We start from the raw sequence: 24248 nt of genomic DNA, 5'->3' as shown, positions 1-24248 counted from the left end.
CCCATTTGCATTGATCAGGAGTACGAGCGAGTTTGTCAGGAGAACAGAGACAATGTAGAAACCGAAGCCGATCCAGTTGGTCAGACCGAGGACGCCTGCTACAGAGCCTGCAACAGACAGGGCTGTCGATCGAACACTGTCGCAGTACAAAACAAGCCAGATGAGAGACCATGGAAAAGAGTCAGCCATCATCTCCCACCGACGCATACTCACTTCAGGTGCTGATTGCTCGGACATACTATTCTACCTGCTTGGCATTGTGAGTGACGTTCTGGGGGAAGTAAGACTGAGCTCGAAGCTGCAGCTCTTGTTCTTGGATCAGTGCTGCTGCTGACATCTTGTCTGCCTATGTGGTGGTAGCCTGAATGCCGATAGACCGTTTGTTGTTCGTTTGATGGACGTTGTGGAGATAGCTAAGCGCAAAAGGCCAAAGCTTCCAAAATACCCACACACACGCAACGCACAGACGCGTCTCTTCTCTCATCCAAGCGCTGCGTGAGTGTCTGAGTTAGTTCTCGGCCGAAAAACTCATGCTCAGTATCGGCCGAAACAGGCGAGGTGAGAGAAATGCGGGTTTCGGGACCGGAGGTCGCGAGCTCTGTGGCTCCCGGCCCGCCGTAGGGGGCCGGTCGAGCGCAGATGAGAGCGGGCTACGTACAAAGGGAGGGATCGGGTGGGAAAAACACGGGAATATCGCGCTCGATGGTGGTGAGCGCGAGGAGAAGATGGTGGAGGAGAGAGATGAGGGGGACGAAGTGTCGTTGCGTTGATCTCAGGGCCACGTCACGCGCTTCTCAGATGGGCACGTGATTAAATCTCGTGCGGCACTTCAGAATAATGTCAGACTTCTCATCTGAACACTCGCACGACAACGTGTGTCTCTGCACCAACACCAAGACTGACACCTTGGCTCAGCTTGACTTGAATCAGCTCTGCATCCTGTACTCATGCGAAAAGCGCTATGTGCATGAATCTGCATATTGAAAAGAGTGTTGTGTCTCATCGCTGAATAGCGACAAGATGCTGATGCTGTTGTTGCAAACGAGCTTTTCTATGGTGAGTGCAGCATTGATCCACAGAGGTCAAAGCCGTTGGGGACTGGATCAGGCGGTCATGCCGCTGACCCGACGGCTCGTTCGCCTTGCCTTTGCCAGATTGCCAGCCGATGTGGATGCATCATCACTAGACGTCTTACAGGCAGTTGTTGGCGAGCTTGATTGCGCCTCTGATGAAAGGCAAGACAAAGATGGATTGGCCACAGACGATGAAGAGCTCTGAAGCACCTGATGGATCTTGTCGGTCAAATTGATCAGCTCCTCACCCGCCGGGTTCTCGTCCAAGGTTGAGCTGAAATCGATGCCAAGTCCCATTGCCGTCGCACTCGCCTCTCTGGCTCGTGATGCTGGGGTCGACGAGATCGCTTTTGCGACTTTGGAAGCGGCGATCGTCGCAGCTGAAATCGCCGTCGAGGCTCCACTAGCGCCTCCGGCCGCTGCGGGCAAGGTTGAGGACGAGGAACGCACGGTGATACGAGGCGTCGATGTCACCCCTGTCTTTTCAGTGGCGCGACGCAAGCTAGGCATAGAACGTGCCGGGTGCGGTCTTGAAACACTGATAGGCGTGGCGGATGCATTTAATCGAGGCGTCGAGCCTTCCCTTGACGAGACAGTGGCAGAGGCTGTGGAGCTAGCTGTGCCCGGTCGCTGCGTCTTGGCCTGCTGCATTGCAGTAGGCTGCGTCTTGAGCGAGGTGCGCGTTGTGATTGAGAGCTGGGTGCTGGCGCTGCTGCTCGATGCGGTTGAGAGTGTCGGGCTAGACCGACCGCTAGATTCTGATGCAAGGCTGCTGGTGGAAAGCGTGGGTCTGAGGATGGGCGTGCCAGCCAAGCGTGGAGAGTCTTTGGAGGCTGGCGTCGTGGATAAGGGCAGACCTTTGGCGCCAATGCGCGGCGTGATCTGACCAGGTGTCGACTTTGTCTGATTCGTGAGCGCCGAGCGTAAGCTGGCGCGCTGTATTGACGATGCCGTTGTGGGGCGCACGACGTTTCCTGACGCAGACTGCGCAAGACCGGCGTTAGCTGCCGTTGTGCCTGAGAAGGTTCGCGGTCTTTCGATGGCCGTTACACCTGATGTTGCACTCACCGAACGAGAGCCTACCAGAGCAGCACCGGCACTGGCGGGCCTCTGCTTGGGCTTCATCCCAGCGGCAAGACCGCTGGACGCTACGGGCGGGCGACCGTTGCCGAGCACGGTGGAACTGGATGCTGAAGAGACTGTGCGACTGCGCTCGCCTGCCTTCTTGGTGTCGGCGATGCTCTGGGCGCTCATCGTAGCTTTGGTTGAACCAGTAGTGGCAGCAGTCGTGCCACTCGTGTCTGAAGGCGGCGTGGCTCGAGAACTTGGCTTTTGCTGTGTCAGTATGGCAGCATCGAGAGTGTCGTCAGTGAGGTGGGAGAGGGAGACATGATTCGATGCGTTGTCAACTTGCATTGCCTCAACCTGCATTGCCTGTTCGACCGAGGATTGCCGCGATCGAGATGGGAGTGGAGTGGACTTGCGTCTCAAGGAGGGACGTTTACTTTCAGTAGCATTGCTCGTTGCAGTGGAAGAGCAAGAGGCCATACTGTCCGTTGAAGAGGAAGCGCTGATCTGAGCCGCCGATCGAGAAGGCCACATGGATGGTTGGGGCGCTCTGGGAGTGTCCACCTGCTTGGCTTCGTCTGCTGTGCATAGATCACTCACGGCGGCCTCAAGCTCGGCAAGTTCGCCGAGGTCGGCATTGCTGGTGACACGAGATTCGTCGTCCGAGGTATCAGTGACGCCGTCGGTTGACCAGAAAGCGAGGTTTGAGTTTGAGCGTCGATTGCAGCCTTGATCGCGGTCGGCGAGCGCACTAGCGTGTTGACGGATCTCAAAGAGGTCGGCCATACGTACACCACCTTCCTCCTGACCTCTAGACAGTTCGCCGCTACTACGACTGGGACTGCCCTTTGAACGCATATTAGAGGTGCGCTCTGCGGGGGATTGTCGCAGAGCCGCCGCTTCGTGCAGTTTACGGATGTCGCTCAGATTGCCGGTACTACCCACCATGCTACGCGCAGAGGCTGGCGTGTTGGAGTGGGAGCGATGCGGCGTTGAGGCTGGGACAAGATCGCTGGGATCTGGCTTGCGCATCTTTGTATTGAGTTTGGGCAAAGCGTAGTTGATGCTCTTTCTCACCCTTCTCGTTCGACCGGTCTGGGTCTCGGAGTCCGTATCGGCGGTGGCATCACTAGCGACATGAGCAGAGGGGGTCGCTTGGATGGCGGCGCTGAAAAGCCTTGCTGGTGTGGGCATGGGATCGTGAAGTTCGTGGGCTGGAACTTTGCGTTTGCGTCCATCAGGTGTTCGAGCTTCTGATGGCGGTGAATTGGCTGCAGCGGTGCTGTAGGGATGATGGGAGAATAATGCGCCACCTTCAGAGTGGGTGCGGGATGGCTTACGGGGCGTTGTGTCTGCAGCTTTGACATGGTCTTCCAGATAGGGGCTGGCGGAGCCGAAGCGAGAGGAAGTTGCGACGAGTCGACCATTTGTGATGTCAGTTAGAGGAGGTTGAGGGGCAGATTGATCATCGTGGCCTGGATAGACCAAGACGCCTTCCATTGCTTCTGAGTTGGCCTCGGATGGGAGAAACGGATCTGAGCTAGGTTGGGCGGAAGAAGATGCCGACTCGTTCTCTGGAGACTGACTTCTGGCATAATCATCAGCGTAGTCATGGTGGGAAATGTAGCCACTATGTCTACGCGTTGACTTGCGGCCTGATCTGCGGAGGGATTGACGACTGGGCCTTTCGTGCAAGGCGGGTCGGTCGGAAGCTTCGGACTGCACCTCGAAGGGCGCTGAGGGAATGTAGGCTTGTTCGGCGACATGGGGTAAGGACCAGTGATGGGAATCCGAACGTGAAGCGGAGGCTGCAACAATGACGTCTTCGAGCTGGGCAGGTAGCTCGGGACTGGCCATAGGAGAAGGCGCATCGTCCATATTGAGTGCAGAAGCCAAGCTGGTGTTGCCTATCAGCGGGCTGGAGGCGCCAGACTTTCTGATCTGAGCAGCGCGTCTCGCCTTGAACTGTTGCTGCCATTGGGCCAACTGTTGATGCGAAGTGGAAGCACCGTTTACGGGATTGGGGAAGGATTGCTGAGGGAAGCGGTGGTTGTGCTCTGCATCGCTGGCCTCTTCTGGCAAAGATTGGATGTGAGCTTGAGGGGCGGCAGCAATATGCTTGACGACGGCGCTTGCGTTTGGATGTGGCTCGACCTTGACTCTGTTGGATGGTGGCAATTTGGAGGTGGTGGGAAAGTTGGGGGCCTTGAAAGAGACGTGTTGGTGGGTGAGACCGAGAGTGAGGCCTCTGCCAATGGCTTCCCAGCCGGCATGGATGGATGCGATGGCGTGTCGAAGGTGAGTGAGCTGAGCAGTGAGGCCAACGGTCTCGATCTCTTTCTGCACTTTTTCAGCCTCGAGAGTGTGGATGCGGTTCTCGAGCTCTCTCATACGAGTCTGAGCAAGGGCATTGGCTTTGATGATCTCTCGATTCTGGGAGATGTGCTTTCGCTTGAAATGTTCAAAGTTCTCGAGGATGGACTCCATGTTGGGCACAAAGAAGTTGGCTGAGCGACTAGCTTGGATGGTGTGAGAGTCATTGTCGGTGGGCGGATGAGGTAGGCTGGCACTGAGCCTGACCTCGCGACGTGTTGCTGGTGGCATGTTGACGGTGTGCTATGCTAGGGGAGATGCGGGCTCAGCGCAACAGCGTCTTACGCTGGCCGCGCTTCTCAGAGGGCGTTGCGAGCCAGATCGAAAGTCTTCTGAAATGGCTAGAGGAGCCGGCGAAAGCAACGAGATAGTGGATTAAGTGGGTGATCAGATCTGTTTTTGTTGCACCATGTTCGCAGGGGAGACGTGAGATGCGAGGGGTCTATCGAGATCAGTGAAGTGATTGTTTTGCCGCCAAGGAAAAGATGTCGAGGCAGATGTGTCGAGCTGAAAGGTTGAAGTAAATGGTGGATGGAGCGTCTGATCACCGGGCGAGTTGTCCGTTTGACAGAAGAAAGTGCAGATGAAAGCGATGGGGAGGATGGGGAGGAAGGCGAGCGATTGAGGCAGCCGGTAACGTGTCCTTCTAGAAGGAGTTGGGTATAGTCCGCAAAAGGGTGCGCGGTCGTCTCTAGCTGGTGGGTTGAAACAGTGTCTGAGAAAGTCGGCAGATTTGTAGCAGTGTAGGAGGGGATGGATGAAGGGGAGGATGGATGAAGGAAAGGTGTATGCAGTTGGTTGGTTGCCAATGATGCTGAGCGAGATGGGAAAAAAAAAAAGAAAAAAAAAAGAAAAAAAAAAAGAAAAAAAAAAGGCAAAGAGTGTTGCTTTGGACTCGCTAAGAATCGAGTGCAACAGTTGAAGATGCGTCAGCATCCCAACGGGATTCACGGGGTCCGCAGAATCAGACAGGGTCCACAGAATTTAAGCGATCTAATAATTAGGTAAAGGTGCATACAGGTGGCAACACTTGTGGGATGCATAGGAGTTGTTACAATAATGCACAAGAGGCGACAACACAGGAGTACCACGAGGAGTGACACATCACACATTTGCACAGGCTGAAGGAGATTGCTAAGTATATATATGACCATGTATATAGCATCACATGAATATAAGATAAGCATTCAAGAAGTAATACGACTGCATACGAGAGCTTGCTAGTGGCTCCGATCGGTCGCGTTTTATCTGCAATCTTCAACTGATTAAAAAGTCTGAAGCTCTACTGACTAAGCCAACTGGGACCATTGACAACATGGTACAAGAGGCCGAAGCTCAAGCTGTCACAAGCAAGGCCAAAGGAGGAAGAAAAGGAAAGGCAACGCAACCACGAGCCGTTGACAATGAGGCCACCAATGAGTCAGACACCGAGGTGATTGACGATGATGCTGAGGAAGAAACTGACTCTGACTCAGATCACGACAACATCAGAAAGCCATACAATTTTTGTACTCTAGCAAAACTACTTGAGCCTGTCCCAAAACTCACATCGCACAACTATTATAGTTGGAATGCCCATATCAAGTCCTTTCTACGATGTATTCCTCATGCCATGAAGCATCTTGATGGAGCATACGGCAAGAAACATCCCAAATGGAACTGCACATTCGATGATGCTTTGACAAATGCATTATGCAGCACCATTGACACCACCGGAGAGCACAATATCAATTACTTGATTCTTGACATCATCAGGGAGCACCATACATTCCATCATGTATGGAAGAAGATTGAAAATGGACTCACCAATGAGGCCACTGCCATATCTCATTGTATTGCATTGATTGCTCAGCTAGGTGAACTAAGGATGCACAACTCAGATGTATGAAAGCTTATCCAGGAAATAAGGACCATCCAAACAGAGAGCAGCTTACTGGGAAAGCCATTCGCTGACAATACTCTGTTCTCTAATCTACAAAAGTGCACTATCCGACACCCAATGTACAAGGAGACCATCACCACTGTCAGCCAGCTTAGTTTTAACACCCTCGCCACCACCCTATCTATTCAGCAGTCAGTGATCGAGAACAACCCCACCCCAAGAGTTGACCCCCATCAAGCAAGTGCCAGAGTCGTCAGCAGCGATGACCAGGATGAGACACCTGGAAAGGAGGAGAAAGACAAAAAGGACACTGACAGCACCAGTGCCAAAGTTGCCACTAGACCTCAAAGGCTCAGATGTTGGATCTGCAAGAGGCCTGGACACAGGATCAGTCAATGTGATGCATCGGTGACCATACCAGAAAATTCCCCCTTCGCCAGGCCCAAATAGGAAGCCTGGTGCTCTTTTGCACCAAGTTGGCAGAGCCACCCAGATTCAAAAGGGAACCATCATTGGATCCTAGATTCGGGCACCAGCTATCATATGGTAAACAACTATAGCATGCTCATTAGTCCGAGAACCTGCCGAAAGCGCGTATTCACTGCCAGAAGCGAGGTTCTGGAAGCAACCGCTATAGGGGATGCTAGCATATCAACAAGTCATGGAGATGTTTTTCTCCAAAATGTATTGTATGTTCAGCATCTCAATGTTAACCTATTGTCAACAAATTCTCTGACAGACGAAGGAGCATAAGTGATGCTAGACTCAACCGGAGGGCAAATACACTTAGCAAACGGTATGCTACTCAAAATATCCAAGAATCGCAAGCGAGGACTGTTGGAGTTTCAAGGCGACACATGGAAGGAAAATGCAATGATCACATCAACGTCATTATTTGAAGGTGTTGATGAAGATTTTGAGCATATTGAGAACAAAGCCAAAATATCTGAACAACAACTATGGCATGAACATCTGGGACATCCAGGTCGAGATAAGACAAGGGCCATCATCAACTGCTTAGGAGAAAATGACACAGCAGACCTAAACCCAGGGACTGCTACAATGTGTGAGCCATGCATCCAATCCAAAAGCACGGCAGCCCAAATGGGGCAAGGTAGTGGAGAGAAATCTGTCTCTCTGCTTGATCTCATCCACATCAACTTGATAGTCGACTCGTCACACGACGGAATACATGTGCACATTGGTACTGGTTGATAACTACAGCAAGTATGTATACATGCAGCCTTTGCTACAAAAGAGTCATGCATTTCCCAAGCTCAAAACAATTGTATCATATCTCGAGACACAGATGGGAAAGAATCTGAAAGCAATACGATCTGACCAAGGTACATAATGGAGAAGCAATGATGCGCTCCAGTGGGCATATGAAAAGGGCATTGAATGGCAAATGACAGTAGGGTACAATAGCAGACAGAACAGACGTGTGGAGAGAATGAACAGAAGCTTGGGTGAGAAGATGTGAATGCTGCTCATGCAAAGGAGGTTACCGAAGAGCTTCTGGCCCTATGCAATCCAGACCGCAGCCTTCAAAATGAACCTCATTCCAAGCATTGACAGTGAGTTCCCATACCAAGTCATGTTTGGGAAGTTGCTGGAGCGACTCATAAGACTCCTATGCATTTTTGGATGTTTAGCATGGGTAAACGTTGTCAGGGGTCTCGCGCCTGAAACCCAGGTCGGTCTGTCGAGATACTCGGTGACTATCAAACTGTGCGACAGCTATTGTCTCAGTATTGGTGACTATCAAGTTGCGCAGTGACAGCAGGTGGCATTCATTGGATATACTATCGTAGGTTTTGGCTGACCTCTGTGGACACTCTGTTCAGGGGTAGCTCGGCACGATCAATATCAATGCTTCGGTTATGATGACACCAAGGTCTGGTGTGAGTGTTGATGATGATGAGGTTGATGACGTTGGTGATAAGGTTGGTGGCATCAACACGAGTGTCCAGTGTGTTGACTTGATGCTTGAAGTGATCCCCAGACCGCAGTGGACTACTGCCTTCGGTTCTATCTTGATCTGGACCACTAACCTGCTATGGGCACCTTTGGACATCAGGTAGTGGTGATACAACACACACACTACGATGAGGAGCAACCTTGATAGATTGCTGCTATGCTGACTGAAACTAATATATACTTATGCTGAAGTGATAACTAGTTATGGTGAGTAGAGTGGATGAGGATCCACTCGACCTATGATGATGAGAAAGCATGGTTATATACCTCTTCACAGCATCGCCAGCGATGCTGCTCCTGCTCTCTCTCCAGAGAGTACCTTCTTCATCGAGTACTGCTCAGGGGCCTCTCCTGCTTGGCACCCCTGTGCCTCTTGAGTGGTGTCGACTCCTTTGACACTGCTCCTCCTCCTCATGACCTGGTGTCAACTCCCTTGACACTGCTCCTCTTCCTCAGGACCTGCTTGCCAGTGTCCTATGACTCTTGTCTCTCGAGCCCCTGAGTGGTAACCATCTGAGCTTGGTCCTCTTTGTGGCTGTGCCTGCTCCTTGAGCTTGGTCCTCCTTGCATGTGGCTCGGTTCTCCTTTGCATGTGAGTCCATAGGAGTCCATGGTCTCCATAGAGACTGCACTACGACCATGCTCTCTACTGGTATCGACTAGGTCTTCGATACCTGTGCTCCTTCCATATGAACCAGTGACCCTCCTGCTTCTTGAGCATCCAGGCCCATGGCAAACGTCCCCAAGGTCAAAAGAGATAATAAAAAGTTAGATCAACGAGCAGTAGCATCTATCTTCTTGGGGTATAGTCTGGAAAGAAAAGGATGGCTCTTCTACAGCCTGGACTACAGCCCAAACATCTTTTGGAGCAACTCAGCTAGATTCATGGAGACAAAATGCTGGTCTGACAAAACAGAGTGGAAACCAGTAAACATACACCCACCACCAGTACTAGCAGACGAAGGAGACATAGACAATCTTGGATACACAGATATGAACCTCTTCGACGAACAAGAGGAGGAGCCGCTGAATGAGTACACGAATATGAAAGAAACAGATGGATTGAACGATGAAGAAGATCTGGGTGAAGATACAACAAAGGCAATAGAATGCAGGGCCGATACTGACACCAACACGCTTGACGACACATGAACCAATAGCAATCACTATGGACTCACGGCAATAAATGATCAAAAGAGAAGAAACCTAGACCCAACAGTTAGCGAAGCATTGTCAGGAGAGGACAGGAAACATTGGGAGGAAGCAATGCATAAAGAACTGGATGGTTTGAAAGCCATGGATACATGGGAAATCGTCAATCTCCCCAAAGGTATGCATGCCATTGACACATGTTGGGTTTTAAAAATCAAAACAGATGCAAATCTCATCCCAATGAAGTTTAAAGCAAGACTGGTGGCAAGAGGTTTCACACAAAGAGAAGGTATAGACTACACTGAAGTGTTTGCGCCCGTCACACCCATTCAGTCAATCTGAGGAGTCTTAGCCATAGCAGCAGTTTGTGACTGGGAAGTAGATAGTATTGATGTCAAGCAAGCATATCTAAACTCAATGCTACATCATGATGTATTCTTAAAACTGCTGCTTGGAATGAGAATCCCACCTGGAAAGGCCTTGAAGCTAGTAAAAGGACTGTATGGACTGAAACAATCAGGGCGAGAATGGAACATAGAGTTGGATTCGTACCTATGGAGCATAGACTTTCACTGCATGCCGAGTGCACCTTGTCTGTATTCAAGAGGAACTGGAAGTAACCTAACTATTATCACAGCCTATGTTGATGACATGCTCATAGCCTCGCCCAGTCATAAGGAGGTGGATCACACCAAAAGGGAGATAATGTCCAAGTGGGGAATGGAAGATAATGGCCCAGTGAAAGAGTTCCTCGGCATCAACATCAAATGAAACAGGACAAGAAGGGAGATGTCAATTGATTTGACTGCTTACACCAAGGCCATGGTGAGTAAGTGGTTACAGTTGACAGATCAGAAATCATGGGTACCAATGCCAGAAATACCTAATGCCATAGGGAATGATAAATGTGATTCCCTAGAGGCAAAACAATACCAAGAACTGGTGGGACAATTGTTATGGGTAGCAAATACTGCATGACCCGACATATCGTTCACAGTGGGAATACTGGCAAGATATATGTTGACCCCAACCAACAGTGCATGGAAGGCTGCTATACACTTGATGAAGTATCTCAACCAAACCAGTGACTACTGACTGAACCTTGGGAGCAGATCAAGTGAACACTTGAAGCAACCGATTGTCACATATAGTGATGCCAATTGGGCCTCAGACCCAATGAATGGATGGAGAAGCACATTGGGAGCAATGACATATATATATGGGTGCCCAGTTAGCTGGAAGTCACATGTCCAAAAATGTGTGGTGCTATCAGCAGTGGAAGCTGAGTTCGTTGCTGCCTCAGAAGCAGCGAGAGAGGCACTCTTCTTTTCATACCTCCTCAGGGACTTAGAAATCGATGCTGCCCATCCAGTCTTATGTTCAGATAGTCAGGGATGTATACAGGTGAGTAAGGATCCGGCAAAGCACTGGAAATTGAAACACATAGACACCAGATATCATTTCATTAGGGATCATGTTCAGGATGGGGAGATAGAGATAGAATTTGTTGGAACAGCAGACAATGTTGCAGACATTTTAACAAAACCATTGAAGGGTTTAGCAACATCCCAGCTATCTCAGTTGTTAGGGTTGGTAATGCTGTCGAAGGGGGGAGTTGAAGATGCATCAGCATCCCAACAGGATTCACGGGGTCTGCAGAATCATATGGGGTCCACAGAATTTAAGTGATCTAATAATTAGGTAAAGGTGCATACAGGTGGCGACACATGTGGGATGCATAGGAGTTGTTACAATAATGCACAAGAGGTGACAACACAGGAGTAACACGAGGAGTGACACATCACACATTTGCACAGGCTGAAGGAGATTGCTAAGTATATATATGACCATGTATATAGCATCACATGAATATAAGATAAGCATTCAAGAAGTAATACGACTGCATACGAGAGCTTGCTAGTGGCTCCGATCGGTCGCGTTTTATCTGCAATCTTCAACTGCAACACTTGGCCCCGAACTTACTCTATAAAAGCCTTGTGACTCTCTGCTTAAAACTGCATCCAAACCGTCATTCTGCGCTGTTTCTTGTCTCAATAAAAAAAGGATTGTGATTGTTGCGAATGCTCGTTTGTCCTACAACCACACGCCCAGATTCAGTTGTGTTAACACTTCTGTTCGCTTTGCCAATCACCCCTTACGGCTGTTTGCACTGGCAAAGGCTCGCGGTTATGAAGAATTCAAGTCGAGCCAAATGCAGAGGAGGTCCTTTCCTGCTTTTGTCACACGATTAGAGCGTTGGAAGAGCGGCAGTCAAGCTCTTTTCGACTTTGGGATGTGTTTGTGGCTTTGCTGAACACCCAACAAGATACAATGAGATCGATTTTATTTTTCTGAACATTGGTGGCCAAACGGATTTATTCGCAAGCGAGACTCGCGGTTCACGCTGGCTGAAGGTCGCGTTCCGTGTCTTTTTTATTTTGTTGGTGTCACGTGACCTTTCGAAGCCAAGCGCCACTGGCAAGCAAGCACGCACAAAGAGCCTCTGAACGCGACGGGCGTTTGGGTTGGGAAGCTCAAGGACGCGATTCAAATTTCGACATCGGCATCCGACAGAAGAGAGAAAGAGAGAGAGAGAGAGAGAGAGGTGGAGGCTTCAAGCTTGGCACAGTTGGGTTCGCTGCGCTCTGACCATCTTTTTCTTTTTCTTTTTTCTTTTTTCTATTTCCTTTTTCTTTTTTCTATTTCCTTTTTCTTTTTTCTATTTCCTTTTTCTTTTTTCTATTTCCTTTTTCTTTTTTCTATTTCCTTTTTCTTTTTCCTTTTTCCTTTTTCTTTTCCCACTTTGCCTTACATCGGATCTTCCGACTTTGCTCAGCTGATCCGCAACTCGCAGCCACATACCTTTGCTTGTCGGCAAAGCCGTGCCATCCAAACGAGCTATATATATATACCCTCCCCCCCCCTCACCCCCCCTTTCTCACTATCCGAGGCGCCCTCCCTCCATCCACACCGCCCTATCGATCGCAACTTGATCACCGTCAGACTTGGACGCAGCATCATTACCGGCCCACTTTGCTATCCTTCTCACGCTTCGACTCACCTATTGGGCAGCAGGCAGCCTCGAATGCAAGCTTCTCCGACAACCTCCTCGGCCACTGCGATTGGCATCTAGCACCTCTCTGCCACCTCCTTGCTCGCTCGCTGTCGACCCACAGTAACTCCATGTCACTTGTCACACTTGGCAACATGGACGCCAACGGCAGCAATGATACAGTCGACAGGCAAGCATCACACAACCCGACGAGCACCGCTGCGGCCCAGGCCTCAACTTCTCGACTCGATCAACAAGCTACATCACCGCAACATCCTCGCATCGAGCTTCTGAGCGATCATGACGGCCAAAGCGGTCCTTCAGATTCTGATGCGCCGCTTGCGAATAAGAAGGTCGGTGTCGACAAGCCCGATACCGTCTCTGACACGAGTCATGATCCATCCACCCCAAAGCAGGCCACTTGTCCAGCATCCACACCCTCCAAACCGTTGATCTTCCTCAAAAGCCTCTCACCAAAGATACCGCTTCAGATCCACGTTCCGCCTGAGCTCAATTCCATCTTGGAGCGAAAGATACAAATCGCCGTTCGTTCACACGGTGGGGCAATGGCCAGATATCTTGGCAAGGCTGACTTAATTGTCATTGATCCAAAATTGGTGGGTGCTGCTAAGAAGGCTCTCAAAGAAGCAAATCAGATTGCACAGCCCATCCCCGTCGTCACACCAGACTATATTTACGACAGCGTTACCCGAGGCGAGAGAATCAACTTTAACCATCCAAAGTACAAGTACGATGGCTCCCGTCCCCAGACTGCACCTGCAGTAACGGCAACCAAGGACACGCCCCTAGCTTCTCACTCCTTTGCAGGCCGCAACCCGTTCACAGAGGCCGACCGTGAAGCTGTCATCGCCTACTTCATCCACAAGTCCGACCGTTCCTGCAGCATCAACACCGCCGCCAAAGAGCTCGCCAAACTCATTCCCTCCCATACCCACTCCAGCTTTCAGACCTATCTGCAAAACAACTATGAAAAAGGCTGGAACCTCAAGCAGCGCGTCTGGCTCGCTCGACGTGCGGCACTCCAAGACGAGCCCTCCGAGCTACACGCTCGCATTCTCCGCTCTCAATACACTGCTTCACCCGGTCCAGCCGAGCAGTCTGCCCCATCTGACGGCTGGCCTCACACCTCATCTGCCCCATCACAAGGCGAGCGAGCAACTTCCCTCGACGAGGATGACGAGGACATTCAGCTGCGACAGCCAAATCCAGGTGCCGCCATCCAAGATGTTGAGAAGAATCCCACCAAAGCGATTAGCATACCCATACCCTATGCTTCCTCTGAGCAACCCGACTCTTGTTGCAATTCTGTAGAGCCGCCTCCTTCCAAGCAGAGGATCGACATGCCCGCCTCGCCGTCCATACAGGAGGAGTCTGATCCAGACGAGTTCTCACCAACGATCCTCGAACAGATTGAACGAGCAGAACGGCTCAAATCCTCACAAGCGAAACCCTCACAAGCGAAACCCTCACAAGCGAAACCCTCACAAGCGAAACCCTCACAAGCGAAACCCTCACAAGCGAAACCCTCACAAGCGAAACCCTCACAAGTCCAGCGTCGAGCACGTCGTTCGAGTCACTCGTCGGACGACTCAGAACTCGACCAGCTCGATGCTGACAGTGACAAGGATATGCTCACCACTGGTCCCATCCCTGTTGCTCCGCAGGCTGGGCGCAATGTTGCAGACGGATCCGAAGATTCCGAATGGCAGGGCACCCGTAGAGCTGAACTCAGGATGCGCCGTAACGATGCCTCCTACGTCAAAGAAGGCCGGAACAGGTTCACCCAGGAGGAGAAAGATGAGCTCATCTTAAGGCTTGCCGATCATGTCCGCAGCCAAGGTCGCGTGCCGGATGTCTTTACCCAAGACGCTCTTTTTGCCAAACCAGAAGATTCTTTCTGGGAGCGTTTTGCCCAAGACAATCCCACCCACACTCTTGCTTCGTGGCGGAGTCATTATCTCAAGAATCACGTCACTTATAAACAAATAATCCATCACATTATCGCTGAGATGAACGGTGCAAGTGACGAAAACCAAAAAGGTGAAGAGGAAGAGCACTTTGACGAGGCGGATGAAAGCATGTCGCCAGAGGCCCAAATACAGGCTGCACCCACCCGTGACGGCCAACACAGGCAATACAGCAGCCTAGACCACGCGGCAGTTCCAGACAGAGAGTCAGAAAGCGCCGACCGCAAGATAAATGCTTCGGCTCTAACAAGATCGGATATGACAGGTGTCTTTGACGATATGAGCCTTCCTGCTGACGGTATTGTGGTCATGATACCAACTCAACCCGCACAAGACCGACAGCGTCCAAAGAGAACAAAACCACAGCGTCAAGCATTGCAACAATGGCCCCAATCGCCTTCACCGCCTCTAATGGAAGAAGAGGAACAGCAAGACATGATGCAGATCGAGGCCGAGATCGATACTGCTGCAGACGAGCCGGACGGGCTGCTCGACCAGGGCGATCAAGATCTCAGCTCTTCCTCAGCGCAAGTTCAAGCTGCCCAAGAGCAACCTGCTGCTCGTCTTGAGTCGGATGCAGCAGATAGCATGGACGATGAGCACGAGGAGCACGAGGAGCACGAGGAGCAGGAGCAGGAGAAGCAGGAGAAGCAGGAGAAGCAGGAGAAGCAGGAGAAGCAGGAGAAGCAGGAGAAGCAGGAGAAGCAGGAGAAGCAGGAGGAAGCAACAGTTGTCCCTTACGCAGAGATGCCTTCAACATTGGTGCTGCCGACAGCTTCCACTCCAACCCGTCCTGTGGTTGCATCGCCGAAGAGAGGCGTGGATGCAGGCACACCTGTGCTTGAACAGCATCGCGATGCGCCATTCTACGACTTCACCATGGATAGCGACGAAGAGCAACGTATTCGCAAAGCTCGCTCCCGTCCATCGTTGCCCAACTTGCCGGCCGGCCGACAGCAAACGTCCGCCTCCCGAACATCGCACTCGCCCATCACCTCGAGACGTGTGCTGAGCCATCTTGCGACTCCTTCTCGCAATCGCGCCCATACTGACAGCGCCCGCCAGGAAGGAAGAGGCGAAGATCGCATCCAAAGGACTCGAGACTGGGCACGTAGAGTTTCGACAACCCCATCCTCCGCTTCGCCAGATCTGTTCCAGGATGTTGGGCCTGTAGCGGTCGCGGAGACTTCACGATCCCGAGCCAGTCGTATTGACCGACGACCCCTGCTCAGGGCTGAACGCGCTCCAACTTTGGCACCGCAGCTTCTGCAAAGTGACGCCAAGGCATCCAGAGCATTCTCCTCGCCAACTAAAAATTCAACGCCAGCACACGACCATCCGAACCGCTCGCCCGAGTCTTTGAAGCGATTAGCTCACGCCGAGAAGCTGGACAGAGAAGCCGCTCGCATAAAGTTCCGAGCGGACGTCGAGCATCTCCGTGCCGATTTCGATTTGCACATGCTCACCACGCGCCAGCTGCTGCTCCTCTTTCGGGGTCGCGTCAAAGACGCCCGGACATGGCTCGGTGCGATGCGCGACGAATATGGTGTCGATGCAGGAGTAGCTTACGAGTTTCTCAAGACCTCGAACGGCGATCTGGCACAAGCCCAGAATTTCCTCCGACTGGCAACAAAAGTGACGCGCTCAAGCAGCGCTCCACGTCTTGTCGGTGGCGCCTCTTCCCGCAGTGCATCGCACTCTGTCAGTCCAGTGAAGCACGGTGCTGGGATGGATGAAAGAAGCGCGAGCCGCCTGGATCGTGAGGATGATCGTGCAGTGTCAGCCAAGAGGTTGCGCCGATGAAGCATCGCCTAGTCATTGACAAGCCTTGCACACCTCTACTGAACATGTATACTTGCTTTTGAGGGTCGATTATCATCTAGATTCTTCGTATCAGAGCAGTGATGTGCATGATACTCATCTTAGCCTCAGATTTTCCGATCCTGCCTGTCATATGAGCCGAGTGGTTGGAGTACTGTGCGGGTCAGATCGTTGAAGAGAAGAAGCGTGACTGAAGAGTGGATCGTGGATCGCAATCGAGAATCGGGCTAGAAGCTTGAGGAAAATCAAGATCCAGAAGAGTGGAGGCTTTCGCTCAGGGAAATTTTACGCTGCACACCTCAGCCAAGCAAGATTGGTGAGTTTCCTTTGGTCCTAAGGATCATCCTTCCCCTTGCCCTTCTCTTTCCCTTGCCCTTCTCTTTCCCTTCCCCCCTCCATTTTCGTTCTGCTACAATCACCAACGTACCGCGCCGAACATACATAGATATGGCAACGACGCTCGGCCAATGTGCGGCGACGGCTTCGTCCAGCGCCGACACACTCCCACCATTCGTCATTCTTGCCAGCAGTTCTCGACCTTCGACATCCAAGAACACTGCCAAGTCACAACCAAGACTGAAAGGCTCCAACACACCTTCGAGACTCGTTCACTACTCTGGCGAAATACATCCGGCATCTTGCTCCTCTCGGCTTTCACGATATGAACCGACATTCACAAAGGATGACATGGACCTTGATGACGATGGCATGGAGCCCAGCGATGCAGATCAAGACGACATCAGGATTGCTGTTGCAGGCACTAGCATCGCATCTTCTCACGTCTTCATGAAGGGACACGGAACATTCTTGTCGTCCAACTCGGACGAAATCCTTTCTTCGATGTGTGGTACGGTCGAACGTGTCAACAAGTTAATATCAGTCCGGCCAGCCAGATCCAGATATGCGGCTGAGGTGGGAGACCTTGTCATTGGTCGAATTACCGAAGTTGGCCCAAAGCGCTGGAAGGTTGACATCAACGCCAAGACCGACTCTGCCTTGCAACTTTCTTCGATCAATCTACCAGGTGGTATCCAGCGAAGGAAAGTGGAGAGCGACGAGCTGCAAATGCGCAACTTCTTCCAGGAAAACGACTTGCTTGTAGCTGAAGTACAAATGATGTTCCAAGACAACTCGTCAGCGTTGCATACACGTTCCTTGCGATATGGCAAGCTCAAGAATGGACTTCTAGTCACTGCTTCGCCCAATTTGATCCAGCGTCTCAAGTCGCATTTTGTTCATCTCAAGGACGACGACCTCTCGCTCGATGTGGACCTGATTATCGGACTCAATGGCTACATCTGGATTGCAAAGCACTTGCCTTACAACCAACCATCCAACTCCTCCGGTGGTCCAGCAACTACCGCCGAACAACAGAGGGGACTTGCGGGAGAAGGTGTCGGCATGGACATCGACGCAACTTACTCCGATCAGAACGATCCTGATCTGTCCGTTGAACTGCGACACCAAATTCAACGAGTAGCCAAGTGCATCCACATCCTTGACGCTTACCACCATCCGATCTCGGACGTCACAATTCACTCTCTCGTTTCCATTTCGACTGCCTACGTAGGACACATTCTCCAGCAGCAACAACAGCAGCACTGGCACAGAGACCCAAACTTGACTCGCCTCATGATGGTCCAACTTCGTTCTGGGTCCAACTTGGCCGGTTGAACTATAATCATTCGACTCGAGGTCTGTTGACACAAGACGACTTGGGGTGGAATTGGTTCAGAAGCATGTAAAGCTCTTGCAGATGTAATATTACAATGACGTGATGCATGATCTAGGTCAAGAAGGGTGTTGTATTGTGTCAATTCGGTTCTGAATGCGAATGTGTTTTAAGTGATCTTAAAGTGTCAACGCAATGGTGGGCGTACTTGGATTCTACGTCGAGGCTGTAAGGCCTGCAGAGGCAGAGAGCTCCTTGTACTCTGCTGAATGTTTGCAAAGATTCTTGAAGTAGGCACCTTGATCTGAGTCGGGTTTCGACAATAATCTGTATGATGACAACATCAAGAGTGCAAGGCAAGGGGGTCAATATGCTGATCAGATAGTAAAAAAAGCATGAAAGTTGACGACTTACTCTTTGGGACTGCCGCATTCGACCAATTTGCCGTCTTGCATGACGATGACTCGGTCGTAATCGATGACACTCTTGAGACGATGAGCAATGCAGATGACAATCGAATCTTTCAGTGCTGTGCGAATGACACGCTGAACCATGGCGTCCGTGTCCATATCAGTGGACGACGTGGCCTCGTCAAGAATGAGAATTCGCGTCGAACGAAGTAATCTGTAGTTGCCACATAGACATGCAGGCAGGCATGATATCGTCAGCAAGTCAGTGCATAAGCAAGGTTGCAAACAGCAGGTCGAAAGGCGATCCATGTTGCCATACTTACGATCGAGCCAAAGAAAGAAGCTGAGCTTGACCAGCAGAGAAGTTGGCACCCGCTGAAGAGACAGGTGTGTCAAGGCGGAGCCGCATATTGGGCCGACAATTCTTGTTTGTCTCGTTACCAGGATCCGCCTTCGGGTCCGAGAGATCAATGAGTCCATCCTCCTGAACATTGTCATCGCAGCAGATGCTCAGTGGCGCAGCCAGTCCGACCTTGCTGAGTGCATCAAGCACTTCGGCGTCATCGTGCTCGTTGAATGGATCCAAATTGTCACGCACTGTGCCGGAGAAGAGTACCGGGTCTTGCATGACGATGCTGAGACGGCTTCGAAGCTGCTGAAGTGGAATCGTCTTGATGTCGATGTCGTCGATCATGATCTTACCGCCGCTCAGCTCGACAGCACGGAAAAGGCTGGAAGCAAGACTGCTCTTTCCACTCCCTGTTCGGCCTATGATACCGACCTTTTCGCCGGGCTTGACATCGAAGCTGACACCCTTCAACACGTCCGGCAGATCTTCGGCGTACCTTAATCTGACCTTGTCAAAGACGATGCGGCCAGTGGCTGAAGGCCAGCCTGCTGGAGCTCCTATTTCAGAGTAGCGAGCTACTATATCGTCGTTCTCTTCCCGCGGCATCTGTTGATACTCGGAAACACGCTCGAGCGAATTGAAGCTGTTGGCTAGGTTTTTCAAGTCGTTCACCAGGTAGTAAGCGAGCTGACACAGCAACTGCGCTGAAGAAAGTGCCAGACCGGCTGACCCTGGTGAAACGGCTCCAGAAAGAGCAAGCAGGGTGACAACAAAAACTGACACACCTCCCAGTATCTGCGATCGAAAGCTAAGCCACACCTCCATGGTACAGACAGCCCACCATAGAGACTGGTACAGATCCACGGCGTCGAGCATCGACTCGAGCAGCCTGGGCTCCGCTCCGAATGCACGAATGGTAACGATGCCAGATAGTGCCTGTTGGAAATGTCCGTAGATCGGAGAGGTCGACGTTGCTTCGATTCTCTGCATGTCGCGTGTGCAAGCAAGGAAGCCGCGTACGAGCCAAGGACCTAGCACGACAAGCAATGCCGTTGGCAGCAGGAACGCAGGCACGATCACGACACAGATCAAGAAGTAGGCGGCCATTGAAAAGGCGTTGTTTCCGAGATTCATGATCGATTGTGGCAGAATGTTGTCGATGCAATCCATGTCAGTGCCAAACCTGTTCATGATCCGGCCAGCAGGTGTAATATCGAACCATCGGAGCGGCGCGCGGATCACGTTGGCCAGGAGCGTTGTGAACAGATTCTGAGAAGCGCGGATCGAAGCGATGTAGAAGCAGACCGCTCGAAAGCTGTTGAAGAGGATCACAGCAAAGCCGCTGAGGCCGTAGACGGTCAAGTAGAAACCGGCATGTCCATCTGCGGGAGGAAGGTCGAATGGAAGCTTCGAAGGTAGTGACGCTAACAGCACGGTGACTGATTCAAAATCGTAACTATTGTAGGCCTCACCCCAAACTTTGAGCCAATACTGGCCAAACGACTCTGAGAGGCGCAATAGCAGCAAGAGCAGAACCAACAGAGCCCAAAGGCGGAGCGAAGAAGCCTGCAAGTAGATTCGATAGAAGATCCAGCTCACAGCTCCTTCTCGGCGCTTCTCTTCCTGATGCAGCAGGCGCGGTGTTCGAGCTCCCGAGGCAAGTTCTACAGGCCGTTTGGATGCAGTTGCTTCGGTGGTGGCGTCGTTGGATGTGCTGGGTATGGCATCTGGTCTGAGGCCTGACGACGTGTCTGCGTTCGATGCTGAGCCCAAAGCAAGAGCACCGCCTTCTTCATTGGAGGCGCCCTTCTCTTCCTTTCGACCACTAGGAGGTTCTCTTTCTCGACCATGCCAACTGGGGATCACGCCCTGGGATTGCAGATCGGATGGGGAGCTCTGATGGCTGATCTTGCCATGACGCATACCGACCACGAGTGCAGCGCTGTCGATGAGAAGATGGACGTGATGGGTTACAATGATGACCCTTCGCCCCTTTGCGATCGGCCCTAGCAGTGCATGCTCGACGATGTGATTCTGCACGCGTGCGTCGACAGCCGAAAGAACGTCGTCGAGAAGCACAGTGTCCGACCGTGCATATAAAGCACGTGCTAACGAGATGCGTGCCTTCTGTCCTCCGGACACGGTGTGTGACCCAATCCTGGTCAGGTCACCGTCATCCATGGAGTCAAGGTCATCCTGTAGAGCACATGCGTAGATGCACATATCGTACCTTTCCTTGTCAAAAGGAGTGCCAAAGAGTATGTTGTCTCGCACCGATTTGCCAGACTCAAGCCACGGCAGCTGACTGGCAAAGCTGAATCGACTGTTGCCCTGCTGATCGAACTTGTTGCGTACCACTACTCCGCGTTCGGACTGCAGCATCTCCCCAAGGATTGCCGCAAGCAGACTGCTCTTACCCGAGCCGGTCGGTCCAGTGATCAAGGTCAGCTGTTTGGGTGGAAACGTGACGTTGATGTCGTCGAGGTGAAAGTTGCTCTGCTCGACATGGAGCCCAGGTTGAGATTGAGCTTCCGATGCAGGCTGCATAGTGGTTTCTTTGCCATGCCAGGAGAAATCGCAACCCTTGAGGGAGAGCTCATCGGCGTCAGCAGCACCTCCGTTTTGCTGCATCTGTCCAGTAGCGGAGTCATCCTCGTCTTTGTATACGTTTCGAATTTCAGCCGGACGCTGTTTTGACAGCTGGCTGACAGCTTCGTCAACTTCTTGTTCGTTGAGGAAGGACTCGAGTCGCTGAACGCTGATCATCGCGATCAGACCGCCCATAAGGAAGCCAGGAATGGCATTGAGCGGTGATCGTATCATGGTGAAGAGTGCGATGGCAGTGAAAGCAGTCGAGACTGTGAGTTCCTCTTTGGCTACCTTGACGTAGAAAAAGAAGCTGACGAGGGTGACTAACACTGGGATGACGGTCCACAGCAGCTCGAAGAGGAAGGTCATGACACGAGACCAGATGAGCTTTCGGATCTCGTTGCGACGAGCGAAGGTGACACGTTGTTCCCATTGCGGCTCAACCCCTTGAATTTTGACGAAGCGCATAGCATCGATGAGCTCGGTCATGAGGCTCATGCGTCCGTCTCGGGCCGAGCTGTACTCGCGTTGCTTCTTGACTGCGATCTCGCCCCATACATAGTTGACAGGGATGGCCGCTACAAGGATGCCGAAGCCGACAAGGGCACTCCAGCCCATAAGTTTATACAGGAAGATGGCGGCGATGGTGACTTCGAGTGGAGCACCGTACAGCTGATGGAGATCGCAGCCCATACGCAGAATGATGTTGACATCGGATGCCATCATGTTAACAATCTTCCCTACATCGGCACCTTGTTCTTCCTCTTGCTGCTTGAGATTCTGGGCGCACTTCCTGCGACGTGAAGTCGCCTGGTCTTTGATGCGAGACCTGAGCGAGTCGAAAGAGATCTTCTTGAGGGTGTCGGATCGGAGTGAATCGGTCCAGGACCGTTTTGGACGCAGATTCGACTTGGCTGTGCTGGACGGAGGGCCGTCGGCGCTTGCACTTGAAGGCGGACGCAGATGCTGAGAGTGATTCACGAGATGATTGCTGCTGCCGCATCGATCGTTTGCATCATCAGAACCAGCGAGAGTCGGAGAGGAGGATGTGGCGATGGATAGTGGTGTCTCATGACCTGTAGAGTCTTGCTCGGTAGACAAAGTGACTAGCGCTGCAGTGGTACTCAATGCCGGTGCTTTGGTCTGACCACTGAGGTCGCGTCTCTTGAGAGCCTTTTCGAAGAGAGAGACGACCAAGGTAGATCTGAGGCGAAGACCAACTTGACGTGCGTGGTGGTAGTTTTGAAGCTCGGCGAGGAAGCGTACGACCGTCAAACAAAGGCCGATGAATGCATAGACGAATGCTTTTTGGCTTGGTGACCACTCCTTGTCATCTGATGGAGGAGGACTGTGCCTAGGATCGGGATGTGTGGCAGCGATCTGAATTTCATCAAGAATGCTCTTGAGAATGTATGTGCCAAGGTAAGCAAAGCTGACGCTGATGAGTTTGAAACAGGCATCCAGAAGGATGTCGTTTGCGTTAGCGCGGAGGATGCGCGAGAGGAGACGCGGCTTGTTGGTGTCTCGTGAGGCAGGCTTCGGTTCGAGTGCTTTGAATTTGCGAAAGAGAAGACGGGTATCATTGATGGAGCGAAGGCGCCAAACATCGGTTGGATTGAGGGAACGCTGAAGGGCAAGCTTCTGAATGGGAGCCATCCAGGAATACGAGAGATTCTCGTAGAGGCTGCAATAGTCTTCGGGGGAGGTTGGACAAAGACGATAGGTGGAAGCCATATCGTAATCTTGAGATGGCGTGTGATGGGCAGCAGCTGTCCTGTGTCGAATATGTTGGTCGAGATCGACGACGGCCTCGTAACCACCGGAAGTGACGGGCATGCAAAGGCAGATCGAGGCTGCATAGATGCAGATAGCTAGGTTGAGCAAGCCGAGTAAGACGCTGATGAGGGTGAGTGCGTCAAAGTGAGCTGCGTTTAGGCGTGTATGAACCAATGGAAGGTAATAGGAGAGGTCGACGAGTGCTAATAGATTGAGAGCAAAGAGAAGCGATGCGAGGTCGAATGATGGAGTCTGCGGAGGTTGTAGTAGGAGACGAAAGAAGATGAAGATCCAGGCGCTGACACGAGAAAGAGATGAGAGCCATGCAGGTTGCTGGGCGGTTACGATGTTCCATCCAGCGGCCACGGTTGATGCGGCGGCCTGAAAGAATGAGACGAAGAGGAGTCGGCGAATGCGTCGACGTTGTCTTGAATATCCTTGGGTGCTGTGGTGTTGCAAGTCGACATCTATTTCGGCGATACCGTCGCTGTGGCCGTCTCGATGATTGATGGGCTGTTGGGCATGCCGTAATAGCTCGAGCCTGTATTGGCGGACGTCGTCCTGAGTAACGAATGGTGCGAAATAGTGGAGGAAGGATGGTCGGGAATGCTGCGTCTGGGATGCGTACTTGCGAGCCCTGCGTCGTATCAGCGTGATGATGGCAAAGGCGACAATGAGCAGAAGAGGTGAGATGTCAGCCAACGTCACGAATCTAGTGGCCAAGCCAACGGCATTGACCCTTAGAGCAACATGGCTGTTGGTCCCCTGTAGTATGGACAACGAAGGACTGGCGCAGAGAAAGCTGACCAGTCGAGTGTCGGCCATGTTGCTGGGTGTAGAGGACCAGGATGACAGAGTGAGCGCTGCCATTGCAAGAGCGGGAGGCGAGGTGGAAGCCTGTCAAGGCCGACCCTTGGTCCGTAGTTACTGACACAGAGAGCTTAGTCTACGACGCCATTGATGAGATTGGTGGCCGTTGAGAAGAGACCTTTGCGACTTGCAACTTTTGGAGATCAGCTGTCAAAACCTGCAAAGTATGATGTATAATATGGGCAGATAGAGG

The 24248-nt window shown here is 51.8% G+C and overlaps 4 protein-coding genes across 4 annotated transcripts; 2 read left to right on the top strand and 2 right to left on the bottom strand.

The window, feature by feature from the left end:
• Positions 1–1103: 1103 nt before the first annotated feature.
• Positions 1104–4745, bottom strand: UHO2_05295 (uncharacterized protein; the record flags this gene model as incomplete). Its single annotated transcript, XM_041560111.1, has 1 exon — positions 1104–4745. The coding sequence occupies one exon, from the start codon at positions 4743–4745 to the stop codon at positions 1104–1106; it is 3642 nt and encodes a 1213-aa protein (XP_041416045.1).
• Positions 4746–12735: 7990 nt separating this feature from the next.
• On the top strand, positions 12736–16371 carry UHO2_05294 (uncharacterized protein; the record flags this gene model as incomplete). The annotated part of the gene is made up of 1 exon (XM_041560110.1): positions 12736–16371. The coding sequence occupies one exon, from the start codon at positions 12736–12738 to the stop codon at positions 16369–16371; it is 3636 nt and encodes a 1211-aa protein (XP_041416044.1).
• Positions 16372–16836: 465 nt separating this feature from the next.
• On the top strand, positions 16837–18063 carry UHO2_05293 (related to RRP4 - 3`-5` exoribonuclease; the record flags this gene model as incomplete). Its single annotated transcript, XM_041560109.1, has 1 exon — positions 16837–18063. The coding sequence occupies one exon, from the start codon at positions 16837–16839 to the stop codon at positions 18061–18063; it is 1227 nt and encodes a 408-aa protein (XP_041416043.1).
• Positions 18064–18276: 213 nt separating this feature from the next.
• Positions 18277–24010, bottom strand: UHO2_05292 (related to YBT1 - Vacuolar, full-size ABC protein transporting bile acids; the record flags this gene model as incomplete). Its single annotated transcript, XM_041560108.1, has 3 exons — positions 18277–18388; positions 18476–18685; positions 18795–24010. 3 exons carry the CDS (start codon positions 24008–24010, stop codon positions 18277–18279), a joined length of 5538 nt encoding a protein of 1845 aa, XP_041416042.1.
• Between the last annotated feature and the right edge of the window lie 238 nt (positions 24011–24248).

This window comes from Ustilago hordei, assembly GCF_900519145.1.
Source record: "Ustilago hordei strain Uho2 genome assembly, contig: UHO2_contig_13, whole genome shotgun sequence".
In the NCBI taxonomy this organism is placed as follows: domain Eukaryota; kingdom Fungi; phylum Basidiomycota; class Ustilaginomycetes; order Ustilaginales; family Ustilaginaceae; genus Ustilago; species Ustilago hordei.
The sequence above is the reverse complement of the archived record's forward strand: the minus strand, read 5'-3'. Positions and strand labels throughout refer to the sequence as shown.